Source organism: Eumetopias jubatus, unplaced genomic scaffold, assembly GCF_037043125.1.
Source record: "Eumetopias jubatus isolate StellerSeaLion01/CBP00866 unplaced genomic scaffold, mEumJub1_p1.0 scaffold_1, whole genome shotgun sequence".
NCBI lineage: Eukaryota > Metazoa > Chordata > Mammalia > Carnivora > Otariidae > Eumetopias > Eumetopias jubatus.
In genome coordinates this window covers 201,441,258-201,460,152 of record NW_028274807.1, presented here as the reverse complement: position 1 = coordinate 201,460,152, position 18,895 = coordinate 201,441,258, and the positions used below count along the sequence as shown (strand labels likewise).

The window sequence follows — 18,895 nt, the reverse complement described above, 5'->3', positions numbered from 1 at the left end:
AAGGTCCCTGGCCTGAAGACCAGCATTCTCTCTGTCTCAGATCTGCCCTCCTGAACCTCATTTCCTCTTAGAGCTGACCTCTCCCTCTCCCATTCCGGCTCCACAAATCCAACTCATTCAGCAGCTCTGTGGACCCCACCTGCTGTCCCCATCCTGCCCCCGTGGTGCTCATGGACATCACTGAGCACTGCTGTGTGTGCAGCTAGTCTTAATAACCATGGTAATGATGCTTAGCATGCAGGGCACGCTGCTGGGTGCAGGGTGAGTGGTTTCATCGTAGGTCCTATTTCAGGTTTTACAGATGAGACCACAGAAGGACAATGTAGCCCCAGAGCCTGGCTTGACCCTCTGCTGGGATGCCTTCTGGGTCAGGCTGGAGGGATGCATGCGGGGGGATGTGAGGCACACACTGGCTATCCTACTCACTTGTGAGCTGCTTAAGGATACAGGCCAGACTTGGTTTATCTCTGTCTCCACAGAGCTCAGAATGATTAAGTAGGCATTCTGGAAAGGATTAAGTTGGCCACTCTCACAAGGGGACAACAGCTCCACCTAGGGGCTTTTGAGGTCATCACTCTCAATACTGGACCTAGCCTCTTACAAAGGAGTGTCACGCAAAAGATGCTTAGAAAAGTGATTTTTAGACCAGTGGAGTTTTTACATGCATCAGTGATATTTTGGGAAGACGCACTTAAGCACAAAGCCTGACATTATGAGTCTGTCCTTGACATTCTCCCTTTCAGCCCTGCAAGATCCCTTCTGAGCCTCACTTCACACCTTATTCCTGTCTTTATTCCTTCCCACAGGCCCCAGAGGCTTGACCTGCTTTCTGTTTTCTTTCCAGTAGTTACCATCACTGCCTCTCTTCCTTGGAGTGGTTCTCCCTGAGCCTGGCTGCGGAGTGTGTTAGGGGGTCCCTCCTGCCCCCTTCCCATGTGCCTGTATTCAAAGACAAGCACGTGGGCCCTTTGTTGTCAAGCTGTGATTACTAATGACTTGAGAGAAACCATTCTGAGCGTTAGTGGAAAAGACAGGACTTCTGTCTTTTCAGCACAGAGAAGCTGTAAAGCTCTCAGAGTTTTCCATGAGGTTGGGGTTGATATTTTTCTTGTGGCCCCTTTCCAAGCCTTCAGATGTATGGGCCTCCTTGTTTTTAGGTGAGCACTGGAGCTATGTATTTTCCAAAACTCTTTTCTCAGAATTGAATCAGAACATCAGATAAATCAGTGAACCAAGCCAGTGACTGACTGACTTCAGGTCACTGCCTCCTGCTTCTGATAAAGCATTACATCTTATTGTGGCCTCCCTGCTGACAAAGTCAAGAAGGTGGTTGCCAGTTGTGAGGTGGCTAATGGAAGATATGGGTCTACCTCTGCCCTTTGGGTTCATCTTCCCTCTTATCTTCCTCCGGCTCATCTGCTGAACGGTGCCCTCTCCTGCATGGTAGACCTCCCTCCTCCTTCCCCACCAGCTGCCTCACAAGCAGGCTTCCCACATCCCATCCTCTTCGACGCAGAAGCCCAGTTCAGTTGAAGGTGTGTTTTGCTCTCCTTATTATGCCATGCCAGTCAAAGACAGCCAAAGGCAAGGTACAGGAGTCCTTACCTGAGAGCCAGCAGATGGGAATGTGCTCCAGGCAGTATATTGACCATCCTTTCCCACGTCTTTGGACTCTATCCATTTCCCAGTCCGTGGCATCTTGAGTTGATGTCGTTGCAGTTGGAATCAGTGAATCACATGGTATAGAGGCCCAGGGAAGGTTGAGCCTCATATCTGCCATATGTGTGTAAAGGCCTATAAACAAATCTCATTCAGTCCCTGTAAGTGCTCCAGGAGAAAGGTGGTATTTGATGACTGAGCCGACATTCTGACCTTGAGCGCTGTGTTCCTGACTGGCCATGCGGCCTTGCCTAAGTGTTAGTCAGTGCTCATGCTTCCCTGGCCTTTGTGGAAATGCACAGAGATTTCCAAAGCCATGGACAGAGCCTCTTCAGGCTGGAAGGGAAGCAACAGCTTGTGGAATTTAGATTATCCCAAAGGCAGGCTCCTGAGAGACTCTGCCCTTCAGGTCTGCTGCTGGGGGACAGTGGTGATTGTTGGCTAGCGAGTATAACTCTGCCTATAACTTTAAACAACATGGCAGGGAAGGAAAGCAAGCAGTCTAATAAAGAAAACCTGGGCAATTTCCATCTGATAAACACCTTCTCCCTCCACAGATTATCAGTCACAAAGTCAAAATAAGAAAAGCAGAAAAGCCCCAACCCCAGAATCTCTTGCTGTCACCAAGATTTCAGAACCACGTTGGGTGCATTTGAGATTTTGTCACATGCAATAGTAGTAAGAAAAACGACCACGATGAAAATTAAGACAGCAGCTGACTTCACGCCAGGCACCATGCTGAGTGCCTTTGCCACATTCTTGCTTAATCGTGGCCACAGCTGTAGGAGCTGGCTAGCTCTTGTCCTCACCTTTTTCCAAGTGAGGCTGTTACGGACACTTGAGGAACCCTCCCATGTCACCTGGTGTGACGCAGGGCCCGGATTTACCCAGACGGCCCCAAGGAGGGCAGGTCTGCTTCCAGGTCATGGAAACGCACACGGGGTTCAGTCTCCACACCACCACTTGGCTTGTAGAGGGCTGGGAGCACGTGTCTTAGTTTCTCTGAGCCTCAGTTTTCCATCTAAAAACGGAAGTAATGACTACTCTGCAGTGCTGTTGAAAAGATTCTCGCTGGCAAAGTACCGGACGCGCTGATGGTGCTGAGTGAGTGGTAGCTACCGCTGGTGTTCCTGGGGGTCCAGTTAGACCATAGAGTCTAACCGCACTTCTTCCTGTTTACAGAAGATGAAGCGTAAGGGTCCTGGTGTTAGAGAAGTCATCTCTCCGCATGGTTTAAACTCTCATTCTACAACTTCAGTGCCCGTGTGGGGAACAGGTAGATATTTGACCAAGAATGTCAACGGCTGAAGGAAAGCAAACAGTATGTGTTCTCCTATTCTTCTGTCCTCAGAGCTGCTTCCCAGACTTGCCAGAGAACTCATCCCATCTAGACACAGTGAACACTAGGTCCAACAGGCAGTGTCATTTTAAACCTTCACAATTGAGTCCTGAGCAGCACACCTGGGATCATGCACGGAGTTTGCAGCCAAGCTGAGAGCAAAGCAGGGTTTTCTCCATTCTGTAGCTCTGAGAATGACCAAACATACCATTCTTCCTCTACATTTTTTCTTTTCATCTTTTCTTATGCCAAAAGTCTCCACCCCAAAAATTGCCTGGGTGTCCGCCAGTTTGCTGAGACCATGATGTGCGCTGTGCTGTACGACGCAGCCAACAGCTTCATCCACCAGCACTTTGTGGAGGTGTCCATGTCGGAAGAATTCCTGGCCCTGCCCTTGGAAGATGTGCTCGAGCTGGTGTCTCGGGATGAGCTGAATGTAAAGTCAGAGGAGCAGGTCTGTAGAGCACAGTAGCCGTCTGCAGGGGACTCGGGGGCTCCTGTTCTTTTTAATCTTTGTTTTCTTTTTTTTTTTCCATGAAGACCATGTGTGTGCAGCTTGTTTATTATGGGTTTGTTTCATTACACTATGTGCATGTTTCATGAGAACTTTGTATCCATTTCAGTGTCTTACATTCAGTGGATTTTATCAACATTGCACCCCTTATTCTTAGATGTCAGGCGATTTCCAGTATTTACTATTAGAAGTAATGCTGCCTCGAACTGGAAATTAGCATAGATAACGCTTTCAAAGAGTCTTATTCTAAAGGAGAGCAGAGCACTGGGGCAATCACTGGGGAGGAATATGAAGTTGGAAGGGGTTGGCTGGTTTGTTTTTTAAGGTGAGAAAAATGGCAGTACATTTGACTACTGGTGGGAATTTTCCAGAAGAGAGGGAAGAGTCAGTGATGCAGGAGGAAGGGGAGAATGGCTGCTGACATGACGTCCTGGAGGAAGCGAGAGGCCGGCTTGAGGGCACGGGGTATCCCTGCTGGGAGCACCAGCCACTCGTGTCCGTCCCCACAGGAGGGAGAACCCCCGCAGCCAGGGGCACGGGGAGGCGCAGGGTGGGAAGGGACATGCTGGCAGATTCTACTGACGTTCTCTTCTGCCATGTGTCTATTTTCTTACCTGAGAATGAGGATCGGGAGGAGGGTGAGAAATGTGAGGAGAGATGAAAAGTCGTGAGCCAGGCCTCTGGGAGCGGGAGAGGAAATGGATGATACCAGGGAAACGAAGAGGGGCTTGGTGGGAAGCAGGGCCTGATGAGATTACCGACCACAAAGTTGGAATGGACCCACCAGGGGATGCCTGGCTGGCTCAGTCGGAGGAGCATGTGACTCGATCTTGGGGTTGTGAGTCTGAGCCCCATGTTGGGTGTAGAAATTACTAAAAAGAGAGAAGAAAGGACCAGCCAGCTCTGTCAGCTGCATATGCTGGCACAGGTGCAGAGTGCAGGTGGGGGTGAACTTACAGAGCTGGACCTCACCAGGGTAGAGACTTTTCAAGGTGGGCGTGATTAAGGGAGGAAGGTGCACAGCATGGGCGCTGAGGGCACCCACCTCAGAATCCGCGGAGCCCATGCTGGGTGAGACGGCAGGGAGCAGGCGGGCCAGAGGGGCCCTGAGCGCGAGGTTGAGAGAGAGGGAGCAGCGTCAAAGGCCCGTTGGCATCAGTTACTGAGGGGAAAGGACTGGAGGTGGTGGTCAGCACCGGCAGACTGAAACTGATGGAAGAGGCGAAGCCTTTGAATGACTAGGGTCCTCGAAGGACAAAGAAGACCTCTTCCCAGGGGTGGCCAAGAAGAGCGTGAATAAATGAGAGTGCAGGGTGTTAGCAGTCAGGGAGGAGCAAAGGGCGATCCCTTTGATCAGCAGAGGTGTGGCACAGACACATGAAGAGGACCATGAGGAGACATTACTTGGAGCAGAGGGTGGCCAGGGCTGGACAGCGAAGGGCTCCGGTGCCGGGGTGAGACGCTCGGACCTGGCCCTGCAGACGCGAGGAACTCCTCTGCGGCAAGGCCTCCACTGGTCCAGTCGCTGGGAAACCTGTCCAAGGCCCCAGGTAGAGCAGCTTGGGATGCTTGCAGTGTGGAGTCCTGGCCTGCCGTGAAGCTCTGCTTCTGCAGGAGGAACCCCAGGCTCTAGGAGGCAAGCTGTTGGGAGGTTAGTCCCAACTCGGCTCATTTCCCTAATGTCCGAAGAGCAGTAGTAAAGGGGGCCCTGAGTGTGGCCGTGCGGGCGCTTTAGGTGCAGGGAAGAGCCCCGTCCCAAGAGCAAGCCGTGTCCCAAGCTCTCCCACTAATGAATATGACCTGGGGCAGCTCGTTTACCGGTTATACATTGGATCCCAGGTTTTAAAGGGAAGTACCCTCGTGGCTGGAGCCTTTAGGGAAAGCTCCAGAGAACATCAATCTGGAACCAGGCCTTAAGGAAAGTGGGGGTGGGTTTAGATGAAGAGGAGGATATGAGGGGCCTTCGAGGTGAAAGGGACAGTGTGCACAGAGAACTGGCCAGCCTGTGAGAACAGAGGGTGGAGGGGTCGAGGAGGGAAGACAAGCAAACAGTGTGGGGAGATGCACAAAGGAGTAAGGAACCATGTGCAGCTTTTCACTAGGAGGATGTGATGAAAGCCAGGAAGCTGTTACAGTCACTGAGGCTTGCCTTTCAAGAGGCTGGGCCAAATGGGGCAGCTTGGGGAAGCAGAAGACAGTGACTTCAGGAGACAAGTAGGAGGAAAGATGTATGGGCCTGAGGGACTGCCTCAGTATAGGGAGTGGAGGCATCGAGACTGGGGGGCCTGGGGACGTGGCCCCTGGGAGCGAGGAGTAACTACACGGCTTGCACTCTCTGCCATGGCAGGTCTTTGAAGCTGCGTTGGCCTGGGTCAGATATGACCGGGAGCAGAGGGGGCCCTGCCTGCCCGAGCTGTTGTCCAATATCCGCCTGCCCCTCTGCCGGCCCCAGTTCCTGTCAGACCGCGTGCAGCAGGATGACCTGGTGCGTTCCTGCCACAAATGCAGGTGAGCGAGGGCCAGCCTGCACAGGATGCTGTGGGGGGCGGTGGGGGGGAGCAGGCAGAGAAGAGAACTTGGCCACTTAGGCTGTTTGTGTTCCAGCTCAGGGGTAGAAGGATTTGGAGTGGTCAGTCCTAATTCACGGCACGCAGATTGATCTGCCTTGTGTCTAGAGCCTGAAAGAGCCCGAGTCTGACCTCTTGGGCAAAGAAATGTGCCATGAGGGAGCATTGAGGCAGAAGGGGCTTCCTCCCCTACACTCCCTGAGGATTTCCTAGCATCTCCAGGAGCTGACTTAGTGGTGACTCCCTGGGGCTCCTTGTCCTCTCCAGTAAACATTAGTCAGTGCACTGGCCTCAGGTGGGTTTGGGCCCGTCCACAGTGATGGGCAAGGGGGGACATGTTTACCAGCATGGAAAACTTTTACCCAGGGTAAATCGGTGATGACGTGGCACAGCGGAGCTCCCAAAACAGCTCAGAAGGCGGTAGCCATATAGGAGGATCATTATAAAAGTAGAATAGCAAAGGAAAATGTTCACCTTCCTCCACACAGCTTGCCATATTCACAGCAGGGCCAGAGGAAGTCAGTGGCTGTGTGTGAGCCGTATGAAGGTGTGTGGCAGGAGGGGGTGGAGGTGTGGCTGCAGGTAGGGGGGCCCCGTGACAAGCAGTCTCAAGGGGGCTTTTGGAGTTTGAACTTCATTCTGTAGGCAATGGGTAGCTATCAAAGGTTCTTAGACAGCTTGGGCTGTAGTGTGGAGGGTGGATTGGAGGACTGGAGAGGCAGGACTGGAGGCAGGGCCATCCGTCAGCAGCAGTCAGCTTCTGCTGCCACAGTCTGGGTGAGGAATGGTGCATTGCAGGGTGTGGGCCAGACGGATAGGAAGGAAGAGCTGGGTCTCAGTGGTGACAGGGTGCAGGCTGCTTGTCGAACCTCCCTAACACCAGCTGTTGTACCACCACCCTGTTCTCCTCCTGCTACGTGTGTGCCTATTAGAAGATACTCATTCTCATTACTCTCGCTGAGGTGGGCTCTGCTCATCTGCCCCTCTGATTCTGAGCATGTTTCAGTAGCTGTGTGTGGTTCCCCCTGGACTCACTTGGGTTCAAGACCAAACCTTCCAGAAGGCTTCTCCTCCCATTTTTCCCTTCCAGTTGGGGGTGGGGCAACCAGACTCGGAAATACAAATGTAGACCACTTGGAGAAATACCTCCTGTCCTAACATGCAACACCTTCTTCCAGGGACCTGGTAGACGAAGCAAAGGACTATCACCTCATGCCGGAGCGCCGGCCCCACCTGCCGGCTTTCAGAACTCGGCCTCGCTGCTGCACGTCCATCACGGGCCTTATCTATGCCGTGGGGGGCCTCAACTCAGCAGGTATCTTGCAGCTCCCCTTTGCAGGGCGCTGTCTGGGACTTTGTGGATAAAAAGGCACCAAACAACCTAGTCTGGTCCTCTGGTCCCCTCCTTTGTGTGTCACACCCTGGTCCCTCTTGATTTGATACAGCTATTATGCTATGCAGTGAAAGCATGTCAGGTATGAATACCATCAAGTCAGAATACCAGAGCTAAATACCATCCCTGGGTAGAATGCAGTCCAGGACCCAGCTGTTACCAGGCTAATCACATTTGGTCATATGGATCTCTGGGGTTAGACTCTATGTCTGTCACCATAAGAAGGAAAATTCTCCAAATACATGGTCACCACTATCCATAATACCGCTTTCTCTCCACCTGCTGCCTCCCACGCGGTGCACACATGCTTTGGAGTCAGCATGTTCTCGGCAGCTCTTACCCAGCCAAGTTTTCAGGCAGGCTCATGAGGCCCTCTGCCCTCCTGCCCACCCAGGCACCACTGCAGGGCAGTGGAGATTTCATGGGGAGGGCAATGTGGCCTCCTGAATCTTGGTGGCATAGTGGCAAAGGGCGGAGTCACCTCCCACGTGAAGGCCGCCCTTTTCTCTGGGTCAGTCCAGGCTCATGGAGGGGGGCAGGTGGTGGGCAGTCCTGGGCAGTTTCATTTTTAACTGAAGCTTAATGAGAGATGGGTCAGTTTACCAGTCGGTTTACCATATACTTGTTAACCATGTGTCCTGGAAAGGGGGTGTCCTCAGCTAGTAAACACTGAAGTGTGGTAGGTGCGAAGTGCCCCACAATAGAATAAAACAGGGAGGGGGGATTATTTTATTTGATCTAAAAAAAAAAAACCCTGTTGTAAATGGTAGGGTTGGAATCATCATTCCTGCCTACTATAACTACTATTTATTGAGCACTTAGTGTGTTCTAGAACTATGCTAGGTGCTTTGCCTATTCTGTCATTTAATCCTGACGATAACTCTGCCATAGAGATTATCTCCATGTCACATGTGAGAACAGAAGGTGGGGATACAAAGCACCTTGCCCAGGGTCACACACTAGTAAGTGAAAGTCGGCGGGGGGACCCATGCCCTTCCTTGTGGGCATGCCTCCTGCACTGGGGAAACAGTGTGTCCATCTCCCTTCGACTTTGGCCTTAAGCAGGTGGCATACCTCATTGCAGTTTAAAACTGCCCTCTAGAAAGTGAATGCCTCCTGTCTGATCTGATTTTCCTTGAAGAATTCAGTTTGAGGTTAGCACGGCTGAAACATCTTAGTGGGCCCATCTGGCTTGAGTATTTCTGTGGGAAGAACTGATAGAGTCAAGTCGAACATTCCATGTAATCAGTGCCCAACAGCTGTGATCTAAACACATGGTCTCATTTGTTTTAATTTGAGTAGCAAATTTTTATGCAGGTGATTCCCTGAATGTGGTGGAAGTGTTCGACCCCATCGCCAATCGCTGGGAGAAGTGCCATCCCATGACAACAGCCCGCAGCCGCGTCGGTGTGGCTGTGGTGAACGGGCTTCTCTATGCCATTGGGGGGTATGACGGCCAGCTACGGCTGAGCACTGTGGAGGTCTACAACCCAGAGACGGACACGTGGACCAGAGTGCGGAGCATGAATAGCAAGAGAAGGTATTCTGGAAGCCACTTGTGCAGCCTGAGCATACACACTGAGCATCTGGGGAGCGCCATGCTAGACAGGCAGGGGCACATAATAATATAAAACACAAGCCAGCCTGGGAATTTCCTGCAGCCAGGCCAGCCACTGCCACTCCCGGGAGCTCAGCCCCGTCTGCTCAAAAGTAAAGTCCTTGCCTTGTCCTTTGAGGAGCTTAGGGAGATGAGACATGGACATGTGGAAGTTGTATTGTTATTTAAGTATCAGATAAGAATGGAAAATGTATGTTATGGAAGATTCTAGAAGGGAAAGAAACTGGATGGAAACGTCTGGAAGATTTCAGGGAAGAGGTGGGATTAAAGTTGAAACTTGAAGAATAAGGAGGATTTAACTTTATTAGTGATGAAAGGACATGAGAAGTGTTGTCCTTTATACTCTCTTCCCCACCCCCACCCCACCCCCCGGATCTCTGCCACACACGTGCTTCTGCCACCCTGGGAGTATGTGAGCCATAGCAACATGCTTCACTTCAGTCACCCCCCCTCCCCCTGCTAGGTGTGAGCACATAGGTGGACCAAGTTTATGTCTCTTAATACACTCAGATACTAGTCTCCTCCATCCCTTGCCTGCTCAGATTTCCTGAAGAAGAGTTAGAGGGCATCTGAATGACACCTCCATTCAGCCTTCTCAGTGCCGAAGGGGCAGGCGGCCTCTTCCCTTCCGTCAGACGTGTGGAGCATGTGCACGGCTGGGCTCTGGAGCGGTGGGTGGGGGGGGTCACTGGACAGGGTCTTCTCTTCTTCTGCCCTCAGTAGGGCCACCCTGGATCACCAGTTTCAAGTGGCGCTCAGCTTTCTCTTCCGGGGCTGACAGAGGAGAGGAAGTGGTCCGTTCCCCTATAACCAAAACAGTTCTGCATTTCTCTCTCACGAATTGAGCTTCCTTGACAGATGCCCAACTTTAGGGGAAAAGTTACATGAGTTGTTTTTGAAAGGGGCAGTTTGAAAACCACTGGGGCAGATGCTCTTCGAGGGCCTTTCTGCTTTGTAAATTCTGTGGCCCAAGCATTTGCCTGATAGGCCCCTTTGTCTGGCCCTGCTCTGGGTTTTCTGTGTGTAAGATCAAGCGACTACCTGTGTGGCGAGCAAGAAGTGTCAGGCCAGGAGGCACACGTACCACGTTCTGCAGTGTTAGCGTGTGGCCTCGGGCCGGGAGGAGTCTGCCTTTGTATGTACCAATAAGACCAGATTCACAAAGGGTCACAGTAGGTTCGTTTGGGAAGAAAAGAATTTGTATACATGATCTGCTCTTCCCTGAGCTAACAGTCTGTGGTTCCTTCCTCCCCCTCTCCCTACCTCAGAGCTTCCCTTTTCTGCTCCTTGGGCGCCTTGCAGCCTTCTGTGGCCTCGGATGACTCATTACTCCATTTCTCCAGCCATGAGTGCCCTTTTTGCTTTCACTGCAACCCGTTGTTCTTCCTGGGGTGTCTGCTCTGGGCAACTTCCTTGATTTGATGTCACAGAGTTTGGAGTGTTGTCTGGGAGGAAAGTCCTCTGGGCACCCCCTTCCCTCACTGTGGTTAATGCCCTGTTATTAGTAGCATGGACCCAGCTCCATTTCATCCCTTTGAAATTATAGGCTACCGAACAATGTTCTGAGTCACTTCTCTCCTGCTGTCCCACATGGCTCTCTGTCATGCCTGTGGTGACAAACTCCTTCCTGCCATCATCCTTCCCCTCGCCTGCCGTGTTCCATGCCAGGCCCCTCCCCTCTTCACACTGGCCTTTACCGCTTGGTTGATAGTTAACCTCACTCAGTTTTGTGGCATCTCTTCTGTCTCGTATTGTTGTTGAACTCCTGTGTTGTTACTTCTGTCCAGTTCTGGAAGGATAGTGACAGTGTCTGGTGAATTTGTGGTCTTCCCACAGTCCTTGCCTGAGGCCAGAGTCCTTTTCCTCTTCTGGGCCAGTTGAGGGGATCTGTTATGGTGTCCCTCAAAGGGACATTGCGCAGATCAGTTTGGTTTGCTGTGTACATTTGAAAGGTGGCAGTAAGCCTGGTGTATTTTATTTTCCTGTTTGTCAGCCACCCAGATTCATTTTGAATCTTCAGCACCAGATTTGAGAACAGTGAATTGGGCAGACTTGGCAGGCATTTTTAATTTCTCATGAGGCGTGGTATAGAACAGATTATATGATTACGCCAGACCGTGGGGTCTTTGATCTGAGGAGAGGGGGGCACGGTGGGCAGCATGGGAGTGGGCTCGTCTCATTTAAATCCAAGGCCTGCCTCTTGGGCAGCCCGGAGAAGGACCCAACCTCCCCAGCCTCAGCTGCTCATCTGTGCCATGAAGATGGTGCTGCTTCCTTGGTGGGTGGGGTGAGGGGGGCAAATGGCAAGCGCAGAGGACCTCCATCAGTGCACAGCGGGAACATAGCGTCACCCACAGAGCAAAGTAGGGGCCCTCGAGCCACATCTGTCATGAAAAGACATCTGTCAAACTTCACAGTGAATTAAAGAGGGAAATCAGGCTAACACAACAGATCCGTACAAAGCACGACACGAAGCATGGTCAGAGTCACATGGGGGAAGACCCCTGTCTTCCGGGAGGTCCCCACTTGTTACGAGGTGACAGGTGGCTTCCCAACACCCCCAGGCGCCAGAACAAGCCCCCGTGGGCAAGAGCTTCGGCTCGCTCGGCACTGTGGATCTAGGGCCCAGGACGGCACGCCTCCTCCTGAGTGCCGCATGGGATCCGAGGGGTGAATGAGTGACCACGACGATGGCGACGAGCGCTGGGGTAAAGAAGCTGCTCTGGCAGCGTGGGGCCGGGAGGGACTGATTCTTGCTGCGGGGTGCAGGACGGCTTCGTGAGCAGGAGAGAGAGAACTCTGACATAATGACACCTTGAGCACAGCCAGGTGGAAGGTGAGCATTTCAGACACAGCCAGGGCGGAGAGGGGTCCCCCCCAAGGGAAGCCCGGCAGGGGGCACTGAAGGGCAGCTGCTTTCTCCTCACTTTTACACTTAGTCTCACACGTGGGGCTTGGGTCTGCTCTAGAAAGAGGCAGCGTGGTCAGGTGGATCTCCTAGGGAGCGTGCAAGGCTGGCCTAGGAGGTCTGAGGCCCGTCTGCATGACAGCTCTGTCTTTTTTAGCGCCATGGGGACGGTCGTGCTGGATGGACAGATCTACGTCTGTGGGGGCTATGATGGCAACTCTTCTCTCAGTTCTGTGGAGACCTACTCACCCGAGACAGACAAGTAAGGACTCCAGCTCCCCTGGGAAAACTGGAACTGGTTAAACAGACAGTATGAGAATGAGAACGGCAGTGTTTTATTTAAGCTTCTCAAGGATAGAGAGCATCTTACTCACCGTTTCAGCCCCTTTCGTACCTTGCGTGTAATAGGTATTTAGTAACTTTTGGTTCCATGGATGAAGGATTGAATAAATTTTAAAAATAAATAGTAGTCTACCTAGGTAGTTTGAGATGTTTATTTAATGCTCTGTACCTCTTTGTTAAATCAGTCCACTTTAATGGATATGCAGGTGGAAAGGGATGAGAAATAAATGAACAACACTTTCCAAAGTTAAGAGAGGTATGATTTGGGTAGGATGTGATTTAGAGGGGCAAGAAATGTTACGTGGTCGGGTAAGCTTGGAAGACATTGATGTCCGTACTGCCAGAGTTCTTAATTTCCATCAAACATAGTAACATTTTAAAGACTGAAAAATTCTCCGGTGATATAATGCCTGTCACCATCTTATTTTGTGGAATACTCTTTGGAAAACAGCTGGCAAGGTTAGCCCAACTTTTTCATTTCAGTATTTGAATCTTCTCATAAGCCAGTTCATTGAATGGATTCATCAGAATGCTTTTCAGCCAACATTCCATTCACTTAACCAACTGACTGTGTATCAAGCTGGGTGTCTGAGATGCTTAAGGAGCAGCCGGTCCGCTGGGGCCACGGGTACATCGTGATTTTCCTACCCTGGGGGCCTCTGTCTGGAGCTCTTGGGTGCAGGGTGGGGAGCACCTTCATCTTTACCACGGCTGGCGGGGAGAGGCAGGGTGGCAGGGATGACTTCTGAGAGGTGACCCATCACAGATAGTGGGAGATGTGCATCGTAGGCAGGGAGACAGCACGAGGAGAGGCCCAGAAGAAGGAAAGTGCTCGTGAGGAGCCAGTGTGGGTGGCACACGGCAGGAGGTGAAAGTGGAAATAGATGAGGCCTGAGAGATAAAGAACTGCATAGGGAACTCGGACTCTGCCTTGGAGGAAATGGTGAAGAGCCCCCTGAGGGGTGTGCTGCACGGGGTCGGGATGGGCAGGGTCTGAAAGCCAGGTGACCTGTGCAGAGGCTGCGGCAGGCTGTTCCGGGGGGAGGCCCAAGCTAGGCCAGCGGTAGTGGGATTGGAGCAGGCAGTGACTAGAAGGCAGGCCAGGCGGACTTGGTGACCACAGGAATGTTGAAGATGAGGGAAAAGAGAGGCCATAAAAACACTGAACCTGAGTAGGACAACTAGATGGCCGGTGGTCCCATCCACAGGACCGGGTAGGAGCACGTCTGTAAGAGAGAGGGGCCTTATTTAGGACATGCTAATTTTGAGTGCCTACAGAGGTGGGGAGATTGTCCAGGATGAGAAGGAACACTGCACAGTTTGCCCCGCCCCTCCTGAGCTGTCCTGGGAGGACGGCAGCTCTGCATCTCATGGCTCCCTCCTCTGGCTCTTTCCTGCAGGTGGACAGTGGTGACCCCGATGAGCTCAAGTCGCAGTGCTGCTGGGGTGACGGTGTTTGAGGGCAGGATATATGTGTCAGGTGGCCACGACGGTCTGCAGATCTTCAGCAGCGTGAGTCTGGGCTCCCCCGGGGCTAAGGGCACTCACTCCCTTCATCTTGGAGAATAATTTTGTTGTTAAAGAAAGATGTATTTATTTTGGAGAGAGAGAGCACAAGTGGGGTGAGGGGCAGGGGGAGAGGGAGAAGGAGAGAAGCAGACACCCCACTGAGTGTGGAGCCCAACACAAGGCTCAGTCTCACAACCCTAAGATCATGACCTAAGCCGAAATCAACAGTCAGACACTTAACCAACTGAGCCACTCAGGCACCCCCCCCCCCCACCTTTGAGAATAATTTTGAAAGGCAGTTCTTCGGAAGAAACTTCAGCCTTGCCATAACTGGGCAACGCATCATCTAAAGAGGTTTCAGGCCATCTGCCACATGCTCGGAGATTCTTCTGAGACTGGAGCCAGGGGGCACAGAGGAGGGGTAGGTATGGCCATGCCACCCTCACCCCACCCTGCTCAGTTCTCCGCTGAACACTGCATGAGAGCTGGCAAAATCCCTGCCCAGAGTAAGCTCAGCTATAGACGGTGCAGATTTGCCAATAGTTGTATTCCGGATAATTTGTTGGAAATTGCATTTATTCTTTAAAAAAAAAAAAAAAACAAAAACCTCAACCGCCATCTAGTGGTAGATCCGTGGCGTCAGTCAGTGCAGCACTCTGGACAGATTTCAGGAGACCCTGCTCTCCTCGCGCCTCTGCCACTATAGCAGTGCATCCTCGGGCAACGCCTTTGTCTCCTGGGACGAAGAACAGGAAGGGTCAGAGTAGGCGGGGTCCCTCAATCAGCCCGAGAGCAGGTGTGCCGCTGCGGAAAACGGGCCTCTCGCTGGAGTCTGACTCGCGTGGGCCGCTGTGGCCGCGAGCCCCCGTGTGGCCCGAGCTTTGGCTCCGACTGCTGGACCCGTGCCTCTCTCCCTGCTGCAGGTGGAGCACTACAACCACCACACGGCCACCTGGCACCCAGCCGCCGGCATGCTCAACAAGCGCTGTCGGCACGGAGCCGCCTCCCTGGGAAGCAAGATGTTCGTCTGTGGGGGCTACGACGGCTCTGGCTTCCTCAGCATCGCGGAGATGTACAGCTCTGTGGCCGACCAGTGGTGCCTGATCGTCCCCATGCACACACGCCGGAGCCGGGTTTCCCTGGTGGCCAGCTGTGGGCGCCTCTACGCCGTGGGGGGCTATGACGGACAGTCAAACCTCAGCTCAGTGGAGATGTATGACCCAGAGACAGACCGCTGGACGTTTATGGCCCCCATGGCATGTCACGAGGGAGGGGTTGGTGTGGGCTGCATCCCTCTCCTCACCATCTAAGGCAGAGCGGGGGATGTGGTGGGGTAGGGATCTGGTACAAATATAGGCACTCCCTTCCAGGGACAGGCCATCTTGGGAGAGGTGGGAGACCAGAAGATGGGGTGAATGTGAGCTCGCTGGAGGTACAGCTTTTCCAGGTGCTTACATCCTCCCTCACCGCGCTGTGCTCGGGACCTTCAAGCCTAGGTCACCAAGGTGTACCGCGTGGGGCAGAGCCCCTCTGTGTTCCGCAGCTGGTGACACAGGACTGCTTTGCTGGTCCACACGTACACAGGCTCCATCCAAGCCCAGCTCCCACCTGCCACTTGCAGAAGGTCTGCCATCTGACGCTTCTCCTCGCCTGCTGCTCTCCAGCCATGGTGTGGCCAATATGCAGTGGGGTGGCTGCAGTGACCCACCCAGCCTGTTGGCAGTTGGGGTGCGGCTGGGGGAGGAAGGACGCGCTCGGGGTGTCCTCGTTGCCTGTGGTGGTGCCATCACAGCACCGTGCTGCTTGCACACGAGCACCTCCCTCTTCCATCCGAGGGCACAGAGGACTTGGTCCTCATTGCTGGGTAACCAGGGAGAACAGAAGCTCTTCCTGTGTCGAGTTTTGGGATTTCAGTGAGGTCTTTTCATCTTGTTGAGGAGTAACAGAAGAAGAAGAAGAAGAAGAAGGAAAAGAAGAAAGATACTTGAAAGAAGAAGAAGGAAATTGAAACAAAGAAACACTTGAAAGAAACTGGAAAGAAAAGTACCTTTTTTTTAAGTGAACATTCTTTGGGAGAAGAAAATGTTCAAAGACACTAAAGGCAAATACGTGTTTCAGTGGAAAACCGCCCACCATGAGAAAGGTGACGTCCACTCTCACATTCGGGTCCCAGGGTCCTGAGGCCTCGCACGGCACTCGGGGTCGCCTCTGAGCCCTCGCGTGTCCGGGATCAGTGCGCTCTTGACTGGTCCTCTAGCAAGGTGCTCACGGGGTTTGTATTCACACCCGCCATCAGAGGACTTTTTTTAACCGTAGGCTTAGCGAGTGGGCTGAATTACGGCTGGCCACTCTTCCAGGTGGGAGTTCCCAGTCGGTCACCGGAGGCTCCGGGTGCCCCTGTGGTTACCTCCCACGGCCACCATGGCGCTCACTCAAATTCCCTACCCCCCACTTTCATTCCTCACCTGACCAGCAAGGAAACAGCAGGTCCGGCCAGATTCTCGCCCATCTGTCATTCTTGGATCGTTTTCTTCATTGTGATGCTTCTAGGGTACATTGACCGTTGGTACCTCTAGAACCTAACCAGGGACATGGTCCTTCCACCAGCCATGGCTGGCTTGGTCCAGTAACCTCGTCTACCCTGCCAGTCCACTGCTTCTCCATCCCCTCGCCAATTCCAGGGGCCTGGCCTCCCTCCAGCCCTCAGTAGAACGACCAGCAAGGTGGGCCTTTACATTCGAGCAAAGCTGACTTTATGGCAGAGAACTAGAGGCCGAAAGAATCTCTTGCTGCTGCAAAGAACAGATTTTATATTTCTTCCTCTGATATTAGCAAATGACCTCTTGAAGAGACTCCATGCTCCTTCCTCCTCCCTGTACGGGACCTCAGTGTTGCACAGCAGGACCCGAACAGGAGGACACTTCTGTTACCAGTGCACTGGGCAGTGGGGCTGTCCTTCAACTGCTGCTGCCAAAATCTGGTTTTCTAAAATGCTTCCAGTACAGACTCAAAGAGGATACAGTTCCTTTCATGCAAGACTGGGTCTTAGGGCCCCCTTCTCCACCTGACTGGTCTCCTGTCCCTTGCTGCCTGCCTGGGGTGTCCTGGAAGCGTGTTCAGAAAGGCACAGTGTGGAGCCTGAGATGTCTTTCCCACCCCAGTACCACAAGGTTTACGAGTGTGTGCAATCGCCATGTATCCAGAGGGAAGTACCTTTGTTAGCTGCCACTTAGGAGCTGGGCCTCTGCTACAAGCACTTGAAAATTATGTTTTATTTTAAAAGACTCAACAGTCTGATACAGTTGAGCCTGGGCTCATAGTGGAGCCCCAGCATTTCTCACTCCCTCTCGGTTTGCCTACAGAGGTAGACTCGGAAGGCAGTGGGGTCTGTGTTTCCTGTTGGAGAGAAGTGTGTCCATGCCTGTCTTGTTATAAGCCCTTCTGTGAACTAGAAACAGTCCTGGCCAGCCCAGGTCGTGGAGGGGTTAAGGATCAGTCAGTGGGCTAACAAGTGGGCCTCGCGGGTCCTCAGGACGGTGGCACAGATTTTGCCATTGAGGCTGATAGATCATTTCCCTCACGATCTGCTGCTCTCGTAGTAGCTTCCTAAGTCCGCTCCCACCTCCTGGTGTGGAAGTTAACACCGCTGCACCTGAGGCCAGTGTTTTGATCTGGGTGGGCTCAGCACAAGCGAGCCAACACCAACATTATCACACTCTTCAACAGTCAGCGCCTCAGTCTGAGGGGGAGTTTGCAAATGGCTGGGCTGGCTCTTTGGTGTTCAGGCCTTTCCAGGAGCCCTGTGAAAAGGAGAGTTCTCACCCAAGGATACTGTGAAAAGGGTATAACCAGCGGGTGGGGGAGATGTGCTCAGTGGACCAGCTCTGAGCACAGGACTGCTGTCCTAGGCCATTCCCCTTCCCAGATAACACACACAGCCTTGTCTTCCGGGTTTCACCTGAGATCAAAGCCAGGATGGGAGCTGAAGACCAGCCTTTTGACTCGGCTACAGAGCTGGGAGTAGGTAGAAAATCTGCTCTTCCCACCCCCCCCAAGTCATTGTCCCCCAGCAAATCTTCCTTTTATTTATAGAACGCATGTCTTTTGTGTTAAGAAACCAAAGAGAAATAAAGAGTACACTCCTAATATCTTCTTATCCTTTCTTGTTTTATTTTTTCTTTTTATTGCCTTCCAGTGAAAAAATACATTGGACAAAGTAAAATATTCCTGTGAAAATAAGAGAGGAGCCAGATGTATAGCAAAAGCAGTCTTTGGAGAGACGTGTGTGTATTTTATAAGAACGGGTTCGGGTGAAAAACACGCATGTTACGTACTTGCTGCTTTCCAAATCACTCCTCCTAGATTTCCCCTTTTCTTCACTCAGTGCGTAGAACACCAGTTCCCTGATGGAATGCGGCTGGCCTGTTGACCGTCTAGAAACAAAACGTCCAGCTCCTTTCTAAAACTCTGGGCCAGAGGTGCTTAACTTCGGTGCACATGAAAGTCACTAGAAAATTCTTAAACCACACACATTCATTCATAGATCCCTCCTTGGGGACCTATGGCTGGGGTGCAGCGCAGGCACTCCAGTGCAGGCAAATTCCCATGGTGGTTTGTCTGCTCCTCAAAATGTGAGAGAACCCGACTCTTGTGTTTAGTTTCTACTTCTCCAAATACAGCCACATTCCAGAGCTGCCTTCCTGAGATTACACCCTGGTTACTGTGGTTTGGGATGTCAGGAAACTCTTCATTCACACTTTTCCAAAGTCAGCTATGGTCAGTCTTATCCACCGGGTGATGATTATACCTGAATGACAGCTTTATTTTTCAAGTCTTTGGAAGGGTATGTCTCTCCCACATAACATCCCACCAGCACATGTTTCACACATAAACACTGTTGATTCTCACCAGGGCCTCTCAGGACTCCCCACCGGGTAGTTAGCATGGTTCATGTTAGTACAAGGAAACAGCCTCAGAAGGGCCAGCTGACTTGATTCATCAGCTAACTGGTAGTGTTGTCAAGAATTGAGACCAGATTTCCACACT

The 18,895-nt window shown here is 52.2% G+C and overlaps 1 protein-coding gene across 3 annotated transcripts in view; it reads left to right on the top strand.

The window, feature by feature from the left end:
* The window catches only part of KLHL18 (kelch like family member 18), a 53,972-nt gene extending 35,975 nt beyond the window's left edge, over positions 1-17,997 (top strand). For 2 of the 3 annotated variants that reach the window (XM_028087138.2, XM_028087140.2), the window contains 7 exons: positions 3,254-3,452; positions 5,860-6,020; positions 7,258-7,394; positions 8,775-9,012; positions 12,156-12,260; positions 13,741-13,852; positions 14,773-17,997. In XM_028087138.2, coding sequence (XP_027942939.1) covers positions 3,254-3,452; positions 5,860-6,020; positions 7,258-7,394; positions 8,775-9,012; positions 12,156-12,260; positions 13,741-13,852; positions 14,773-15,159 — 1,339 coding nt within the window. In that variant the 3' untranslated portion in view covers positions 15,160-17,997. The remainder of the gene's footprint in view (positions 1-3,253; positions 3,453-5,859; positions 6,021-7,257; positions 7,395-8,774; positions 9,013-12,155; positions 12,261-13,740; positions 13,853-14,772) is intronic. The other variant, XM_028087139.2, reaches the window with a different exon arrangement.
* The last annotated feature ends 898 nt before the right edge of the window (positions 17,998-18,895 follow it).